The following is a 10,573-nucleotide window of genomic DNA, read 5'->3' as shown; positions in this document are numbered from 1 at the left end:
ATGTGACAGATTCATAGTTCTAAGTAAACGTGATAAAAGAGAATTCATCAATAAAATCTTATTTTGGTTACACCAATTTTTATTACTGTGTGATAAACATGGTCTTCTAATAAACTATGCAAAACTCTCAATACATATTAATATATCTATATATCTATTTGTATGTGTCTATATATATATATATATATATAAAAGTTGTAGGGGTTGTTTACTCCACAAAGTACATCGTAAAAACTTTTCAACCTTAATCAAAAGTGAAAAGATTTAGAACCCGTGAACTAGTTGTACATGGCTAAGGCTATGTTCCTCACTCAACTCATTTTCCCTTTTTCTTTTGACCAACCCACTCAATGTTTTTGTACTATACATCTCGGGGAAAGAAGGGGGGAAATTGTTACGAATGAAAAAAAAAATGAAATTATTTATAAAATATAACAAAATTTTTAGATGGATTATAAGGAGTTCGATGAATTTTGTTATTTTTTTAACATGTCCATTTTCAATACAACCCCGCTTTTAAATCAACTTGTTATTTTCTTTTGGATTTTCAAAATGTTTTTTAAAATAATATTAAAATATCATATTAGCATTCGCATTTTAGATTTCATTCTATTTTAAATGGTATACTTCTAATAAATCTTATATTCAGTAAAGTTGTTAATTAATAACAACACTTCCGTTAGGTTTTTAACCTTTTAGTTTGGTTCGAATATTAAAATTTTAATAAACCTTAAATTTAGTCCATCAAAACTATTATTTTTCTATAATTTAAATTGACTTAAATAATCATATTGATTATTATTATGCAAAACACAACCTCATTATGTGATTTATGTTTTCAAGAATAAAGTGAAATACTAATGGGATTAAGGGCTTTCTTCTTTTGTAAAAAAAAAAATCAATAATAAATTAGTAGGGAAAACTAAATTTATAATAAACACAAACATCAAATGAAATTGATTTTTTTTTTCCATTTCAAAATAACCATAGACCATTCATTTAAAAAATTTGAAGAAATTATCAAAAATTAAAATAAAACAATATAGTTAAAATATAAACTAGAGGACATTTAAATTTTAAAAGTGCTTCAAAAACTATTATTTCAATTTTTTCTAAAATAACTTATTTTCAAAATTAAAAATATTATTTCTAAAATTATCAGGGTGTAGAGTTTATTATAAATGAGTATTTTTGTAAATCCAAAAAATAAGGAGTAGGATTAATATTCTTTAAGGTTGGTTTCCCTCCAGGCCCCATCCATAATAAATAAAAAAAGAGGAAATAAAAATGGATGAAGGGCCATGTTCCACGTGGCAGCTGGAAGGCTTGGCCCCTCACGTGAAACCCCGTGCCCCCCCCCCCCTTTCTCACTTCCTTTACGGGACCTTCACACCTCAACATCACTTTTTCTTCCCTCTCTTTCTCTTTCTTTCTTCCACACATCTCATCATAAATAATAATAATTAAACTACGTCTATTTAAAATGATATAGAAAATTAGATAAAGTATTTATGCCGTACAAAAATAAAAGAGAAAAAAAAAACTCATAATTCTTTTTTTTGTATATCATAATAAATTCGACAAATACGATGATAATTAGACAGTAATTTACTTTTAAATTTGCTATTTTTGTAATTTTGAAAATATAAGTGATATGAGATCTATTATCGTAATTTTTTTCTACTGTTTTCTGCAAACTTTTCAAAATAAAATGTCATGAATTTTTTTTTGTGTATTTAGTTGTTTCTTTCTAAAATGTAAATAGTTTGTTTTTTTTTCCTTCTAATTTTTTAAAAAACTCTTTAAAATATTATTTTTCTTTATATATAAAATTACTTTTAAATGCATTTTTAAATATTGAAAGTTAACTCAAAATTTACAAATTTCATCCTATTAAAAACAATTTTATATTGTTTAAAAGTATGGCTATGAAAAGTAACCAAATATTGAAACTATTTAGAAAAATATATAACAAAATTCATTAAATTCCACCCTATTTTGTCAATAGTTTCACTTTTTGTACGGTCTATAATAATTCTCCTATTTAAAATGCATTGTACTGTTATTTAAAAATAAAAAATAATTTTAACTATTTTGGAATCACTTCCGTATATGTCATAAATAAACGAGGAAGAAAAGAAACAAAACTTAAGTTGAGAGATTATTTAAAAGGATAAAATTTCTCAAATTATTTATAAATATAACAAAATATTACCGTCTATTCGTGATAGACAAAGTTATACTAAATCAAGATAGACTACTGTATGTATGTATCTTAGTGTATCACAGTCCATTATAGATAGGCAACTGTGATATTTTATAAATATTTTGGTGTATTCTGTATTATATTTAAAAATATCTCAATCTTTTCTTTTTATTCAATAGTGTAAAAGTATTATTGAAATGTTAATATCAAACGCAACCAACATCGATAAATAAGGCCATGAATGTTGATGTAATTTTATTTTCTTTAATCTTAAAATGTAGGTTATTTAAATTTTCAAAAATCTTTAGTTTAAATTTGAAAAACGTTGGTCGAAGTAGATTGTAAAACAAAATGATGTATAGATGGAAATTGTATTTATAGATGAACACAACCTTTTTAAAAAATATATGAGTCGAACATGCATAAAAAATAAAAGTTGCAATCAGGGTTATATTTAAAAGAAAATACAAACATGGTCAAGAAATGAGATGGATTTCATGCATATAAAAAAATTGGTCACGAAGATTCACGAAGAAATAGTCGAGTTAGCCGAGTTATCAAGCAACGCAAATAATGCTTATTCTTAGATTATAATGGAGTTGTTAAGTAGTACAATGGTGTTTTGAATGTTCGTGAAAGTAGGGTTTATAAGGATGACTTTATCATAAATAGACAATCCCTCGATATCAAATACTATAAAAGATGACTATTAAATATAATAAACTAATTAATAAATTCAATTTTATGTTCAAATACACTCTCACTGTGTGAGTTTTTAGTTTTAGTTTTTTCTTAGAGTATATAATCGATCAAACTAATTGTTAGAGTTAATCGTTGGAGTTACAAAGAAGTTGGTCGCTCGAGGTGAATTGTTATCGTCAATCACTAAACAAGGTTGTCGTTGAAGTTGATCATTATAAGTGTTACGTATTTGCTAAAGTTGGTCGTTTGAGACAAATGTCAGAGTTTGGTCATCAAGATCATATGGTTGTCATTGCATCGCAGAATATGGTTTCGAATCACGAAGTTGATCGTTGAAGTACTACTTTTTCGGTCTTGGGTGAATGAATTAACTTTCAATCTTATGAAATTATATATAGTATAGTATACATGTCATATATATATATATATATATATATATATATATATATATATATTATATATATATATATATATATATATATATATATATATATATATTTCTTTTAACGAGTACCAAGGAAACCTTATTGTATTACAAAACTTTATTTTAAAAAATTATTAACTATAAAGTTATTTAAATAAAACTTCAAATTCTACTTAACAATAAAATTAAGTATATGGACAAAAATTTAATACCATAGGATGGTACCACACAAGGAGAGCTTATATACTAGGTGCTTATTTATGTTATGTATTCTTCAAATTATTTTTTACATTTTGATGTGTGATTAGTTACTGGCCAAACCTAACATTTAATTAATGCGATTTACTATAGTTTTTAATTAATCATTTAAATACACTATATATGTATGTATATTTTGAAAAATAAATAAATATTTATCCTATAACGATTATTGCGCATGCTATAATTTAAACCACTTAACATTACATTACCATATGCCTTAAATCTAATGAAAAAAAGAATACTCTTCTTTCATGCAAAATCAATAGTCTTTTTTACCATAAATTGTGTAAATACTTTATTTGTTTGTATTTTCTTTAAAGTTTACATTAAAATGTATCATATTTCAAATATTTTACTTTAAAATCTATTTTAATTAAATCTCAAACATTTACGAGGAAAAATAAAATAAAATATAAATTTATTTGTTTATATTTAGTAAACCCATTACATATGATTCAACGTTGGATATAAAAAAAAAGATTTTCATGTCAATTACCATTAAACTACGCTTAATTTAACTAAAAGTAAATTTTATCATCACTTTAAATATTTTTAATTCGGAAGAAACACCGTCTCAATAATAACTAACCAAGAGATCATACACAGTGATTATCTACCTGGAAATTAATTTCTTATCAATTATCTTAACACCTTAAATCTTGTATGATCACCAATGATTTGTCGAGATTGAGTCGAATTGCGTATAAAAAAAATACTCACATAAAAGTTATATATATAATTTTAACGTACTCATAAATCTTCTAAATCAAAATTTAGTTTGATATAGTCATAGCAAACAAAAAAAGGAAAAAGAAAAATGAATAGAAATAGAGAAATTGATAAATAAAAAAGAAGAAAGAAATAGAAATAGAAATATAGGTAAGCGTGAAAATTAGGTGCACATAGGCATGGAGAGTACACGTAATAAAACCGAAAACTCCATTTGTCAAACCATAAATCACGTCCAAACAAAACCCTCAATATCACATCAATTCCCAAAATAATAATAACAAAGACACATAATTTTCTCATTTCATTTTCATTCCTACGAACACGTAATAATCTCACTCTTTCATTGCAAATTAAAACCCACACTATTTCTTTTTTTAGAAAAAAAAACTTTACACAAATCAATTAATTCAAAATGAATACATATAAACAAGATTAAAAAAAAAAAACTCTCTCTAACTTGTGTCCACACTACAAAAACATTCACTTTACGTAGAAAGAAAGAAATGATATTTCGTTGAAAAAATGAGTGGATAGGAAAAGATAAATTTTGAGGGATGAATTAAAACAATTCTTCAACAATTTAATTTTAATTTATACAATAATTATTGATTTGATTGTAATTAGTTTGGAGACAAATTTGCTATTTATTGTTGTTGTTGTTTTTTTAAAATAAGTAGGAATGTCAACGTGAAAACGTCAACTAAGTATTTTTTTTCAAAAAAGAGAAAAATCCAAATCAGATCCAAAGGCTATTTTTTTTTGAAGAATTACATAAATATCATCCAGAAAAAAAAGATAAAGAAAAATTTATTAAACATGACTTTTTTTTTTTCTTTTTTTGCATTCTTATGAACAGAAAATTCCAGAGACTAATACAAAGACTAATTATTAAATAATTAATATATTTCACAAAGGGAAAAATGAAATAAAATAAATTAAAGTAAAAAGTTTAGGGTTCTCTAACGTGAAAGACGTTAGGGTTTTTGATGACGAGATCGAACATATAAATGGAATTAAATTTGGAGAAATCCATTGGAAGAGAAATGAGATCAATGGACGATCGTTTATGAAATTGGAAGAAATCGGGATCTCCTTCGTAATATCGTTCCCATCCTAAACCTTCTAGAATCTTCTGAAGAAATCCGTAGGAACAAACCGGTTGTCCTGATGGAAGATGAACCAGAACCTTCTTTCTTCCGCCACCGCCGCCGTGGTGGTGATGCTGGTGGCCGTGACCGTCCGAGGAGTAATCGTCGCCGGCTTGAGAGTTTTCGACGAGACGCATCACGCCGTTGGATCGAAATACCCAAACGCCTGACATTTTCGTAATCCGAACGGGTTAGACGTTCTTTTCTTTTTCCCTTTTTCTTTTTCTTAGCTTTGTTTGGATATATATTTGGTTGATTGAAATGGGTTTGTTTGTGTTTGTGTTTGGATTTGATTTGGGAGTTTATTTATAGGGAGAGGAAAAGAGAAGAGATGAAGGATTTGGATTCCAAATGGAGAGGGTGGACTTGGAATCTTTTAGATTGGGATTGTGGGACCTTTTTTTCTCTTTTCTCTCTTCCTTATTTTAGATGCCTTTTATTTTATTTTATTTTATTTTTCCCCCCTTTTTAAACCAAGTGATTTGAATTTCAATGTTCTTTTTTCTTCAATTTGGATGAAGCATATGATAGTGAATTTACTTGAAATTGATATTGTTGAATTAAAATTTCAAAAAAAAAAAAAGAAGAAGGAAAAGAGGAATTTGGTCCCAAAATGAAAGAAAAAGGGAATCACGAGCTGCCCACGTGAAGGGAGTGAGTCTAAGGTTGCAAAGATGTTGGTGGGTTATGTGAATGAAAGTGACAAATTCCCCTTTGCGCTCTTATTTTCTTCATCCCCTTTTTCTCATCATTGGATTTCTTTCTTTTTCAAAATCTTTTTTTATTTTTATTTTTATTTTTTAACTTTATAAATATATCATTTCATTTCTTTTATTATTATCCACTATTCATATCCATTTCTCCCTTCCCTCATCAACTCTTTTTTTCTTCAATTTTCTTCTTAATTAAATTACAAATATTATAATCTCAAACTTTTAGCTTTGTGTTAAATAATAAATAATGTTATAATATTCTATTCTAATTGAATTTTTTTTGAAGACTTGGTTGTAATTAATTTATGAAATTTAAGAATACCTATTAAACTTAAGATATTCATGATTTAAAAAGTTATTAGATATTAGAAAGTTTAATTAGGGGAATAAGTTTATATATTTTATAGTTCAGATTTTAAATTGTTTGATTATAAATTTAATATACTAAGTTATACTTTTAATTTCTTTAGTATTTAAAAAAGTGTTTGACGACGTGGATATCAAAACTTTCTATAAGAAAAAAATGGTATGAATAAACAGGAAAATAATTAAGAAACAATGAAACTAAAAATATAAAAAAATTCATTAATGAAAAATTACATACAAAAACATTTAGATGCTTTTTTTCTTTTGCATAATGGGAATATGACAAGTATCGACTTTTAAATTTATTTAGGGTTTTAGATTTATCGACTTTTAAATTTGTTATTTTTACAATTTAGAAAATGTAGTGATATGAATTTTTTTTTATATGATTTAAGTATTTTTTAATTAAAAGTTAAAGTTTTATTTATTTAACTTTAAAAAATTAACGTTGAAAATATAAATAAAATGATTGGATGACAATATAATGTATAAACAAAATAAAAACACCAAATTTGTTTGGATGTCTCTGATGGTTGAAGAAATATTGGATATTTGTCTCTTTCATCCTACACAAATAAATCCCAATTATTTTAATCCACATATATTTTCTATCACAATAAATAAATATAGTTTCATATATATATATATAGAACTAGGAAAATTGGGGAACAAGGTTGAAACAAAAGAAAACTACCTTTGTTTTGGATGTCTCATTGTCTAAAAAGTATATATGTGTGCCTATCATATCCCAACATAATGTAATTTTTCATTATTTTCAATGTATGAGACTTTTGTTCGATATAATTCGAATTTAACATCATATTTAAAATTAGGAGTGCATATCAGTCGGTCGGAGAGTCTGTTTTTTGAAAAAATCGACTTTGGATCGACCATAGTTGATTTAGAAAGTGTCAAATCGATCTCGACATCAACAAGTAGAGGCCGGTCGGTCGAGTCGATTTAACACTTAAAAATATTTTTTCAAAATTCTCGATTTGAAACTTTTCGAAACTGACAACTTCGACCGTTCCGATTTAAAATCATTTTATTGCAAAATTTATAATAATATTAACTAACTAAAATCAATATATAACTTGCTAAGATGAACATAATTCAATTGACATAATACTTGTTCCATTAATTCTCAACTTAAAGTAATTATAATATTATATGTTCTCTCGAAATGCATAGGAGATTCTAAGTTGCCATTTTCACTTGAGACTTGAAAATAATTTAGATAATTATCTCTTTTATCTATTTTATATCTTTTAAAAAAATATATATGATTCACCTCCATTTAATTCAAAATTTAAATCTTATGAATCAAATAATTTTTAAAACTCATATATTCATACGAGATTTATTATATAAAAAATAAAAGTAAAAAAGACATTTATTAGATAAAAAAATTAAAAACTAAATAAATAAAATTTTTAACTTAAATTACCAACAAAATGGTAAGGAAATATAAATTCAAGAAAATTGCAATTGATAACCATTTCAAAAATAATAATTAAGAATACAACAAAATTTAAAAAAATTGCAAATATAGCAAAACTGTCACTAATAGACTTCGTACTGATATACCAATATTTATAACATGATCTATCGTTGATAAACGTATATCATTAATAGACTTATATCATTGATATAATTTGACAAATTTTACTATATTTGTAAATTTTTTGAAATGTTGCTATATACTTAATTATTTTAAATCTAATTACTAAATTTGCAACTATACCTAAATTTAAATATAAGAAAAGAGTAGTTTAGAAAAAAGGAAAATAATATAAATAATTGATTGTGAAATAAGTACATAAAAATGAGTACAAGATTTAACTCTTTTGTAATATAAAAAAATGTAGACAAATTAAAATGCATGTTTAAGCATGTATGAAATTGGTTTGGGAATACATATTTGTTGAGTGGAAAAGGGGCAGACAAGAAAGGCTTTAACTAATCATAGATTTATTAATTACATGTCAAATAAACAAACAAACAAATAAATAATCATATTTCTTATGATTGATTCTTCCCAACTAACCAATTGCTTTTCAATGCCACCAAAACTACCAACCCTAATTATATTTCTTAGTCATTTCATTCCCCCATGCATATGTATACACATTTAATCTTGAAACACTTTCTTTAAAATAAGTTTGTTAGATCATTTTGTCACTATGAACCTAATTTTGATTAAAAACATATTTTTTCAATCTCATTTTTTAAAAATGCATTTTAAAAAGTTACTACATCTCGACTTTTTTGAAAATGATTTTTTTTTCAAATTTAAACATTTAATCACAAGCTAATTCAAACACACCTTAAATGTTTAATAAAATGATATTTTTAAAAATAATAAAATAAATTAAAATATTTATAAGTTATAGCAAAATTTTGGATTCTATCAAACAATTAATGATAGAATTTGCTATAAGTTGTAAATATTTTTTTAAATTTGTTGTTTTTGAAAATTTTCCATGTCAAATTAAAGAAGATAAATACGTACTACTGCATTAACATTATATTTAATTATTTTAAAATTAATTTAATGTTTGATTTTACTCATTGAATACAATTATTAATAAAAAAACATGTTTTCAAAATGATAAAATTAAAAAAAAAAGTATACTTTTAACAATTTTGAAATCACTTTCCAACATTCTTAATTTACTATATAACTTTTATCCTAAGAAAAAATATTACAAATATATCTATTTTATTATTATCATTATTGATAATGATGATAATTATTATTAGTTAAACAATACATCAAATTAGAAATTCAAATCTTTTGGTCAAAGTTAGGGTACATTATTTTCATCGATTGAACTGTATTTAAGTTGATGACTTCATTTGTATGTACTAACTGAATATTGAATTAAAATATATCTCTATGGGTATATCTATATAGATTTGAAATTGATTTAGGATATATATTGATATATTGTAATATTAAAGAAAAATGTGAGATATTGAAGATAGGAAGTGAGATGTTACCCACATGGTATCACATGGGCCAATGGTCCCTAGCAGCATGCATGCACACATTATTCATTAATTTTAAGGGTATAAGTTGAAGGAACCTCTACCCCACAATCTCACTATTATATATCTTTCTTTTGTCAATCTCAAAACTCTATTTTTTTTTTATTCTTTTTTTTTATAATTATTATTAACAATAATAATAAAAGAAAAACTTAGGTCTTCCTTATTTTTCTTTTTTAATTTTGTGTTTAAATTTGGAAAAAAAAAATATTCTCTCAAAATTCTATTACTAAAGTACTTTTTCTTTTAATGTTTGAATAGTGTTCATTTTGAATGGAAATGGAAGCGCGGGAACTTATTCCTTTTCTTCTTCGTTGCTTCTTTCGTCTCTATTTCTTTATCTTTAAAGTTAGTTGTTTTGTATCCAACTTTGACCTACGTAGTAGTACTTGTAGATCATGTAATAATTTGTCTCTTTAATATTAGTTAGTTATATCTTTCTCGGAAACAGTACTGTCTTTCAAATGTAGGGTAGATTTCGACGAATTGAGTTATCATGTTGATTGGTTTACATGTTATTAGTATCTTGTTCTTACAATGCTTTTCTGATCACATTTGTATAAAATCGAATATAAACATAACTTCAACTTCATGAAACTAAATTTTTGTTTTTAAATTTTTTATGATAACCCGTTCGTTGCATGATTTATTTTTAATATATTTTTACGAATAACCTTTTGGTTGATTTAAGACTGTGGAGATGTAGTGCAAAGTGGGAGAGCACAAAATTTAGAAGCTATAAATAAACATAAACTCAAAAGGTGTAAAAGATTAAATTTAGTACTAATTTTTCTCCTCTTTTTTCTTTCTTTCTTTTTTAGTTTTAATGTATATCATTGAAATAATATCAAATGAGAGCACATTTTTTTAAACCATTCAAATGATATTATATTAATAGAATTAGTTTATAATGTAACGTAATCTAAAGTTGATGAATGCTTTAATTAGGACTTGGTTTATAATACAAAAC

At 24.9% G+C, this 10,573-nt stretch overlaps 1 protein-coding gene across 1 annotated transcript; it reads right to left on the bottom strand.

Annotated features, from left to right (window-relative positions):
* Window positions 1–5,103: 5,103 nt before the first annotated feature.
* On the bottom strand, window positions 5,104–5,965 carry LOC101220414 (flowering-promoting factor 1-like protein 2). Its single transcript, XM_004136270.3, has one exon. The coding sequence runs from the start codon at window positions 5,644–5,646 to the stop codon at window positions 5,275–5,277; it is 372 nt and encodes a 123-aa protein (XP_004136318.1). The 5' UTR covers window positions 5,647–5,965; the 3' UTR covers window positions 5,104–5,274.
* Between the last annotated feature and the right edge of the window lie 4,608 nt (window positions 5,966–10,573).

Source organism: Cucumis sativus, chromosome 3 (assembly GCF_000004075.3).
Source record: "Cucumis sativus cultivar 9930 chromosome 3, Cucumber_9930_V3, whole genome shotgun sequence".
Classification (NCBI taxonomy): domain Eukaryota; kingdom Viridiplantae; phylum Streptophyta; class Magnoliopsida; order Cucurbitales; family Cucurbitaceae; genus Cucumis; species Cucumis sativus.
The sequence above is the reverse complement of the archived record's forward strand: the minus strand, read 5'-3'. Positions and strand labels throughout refer to the sequence as shown.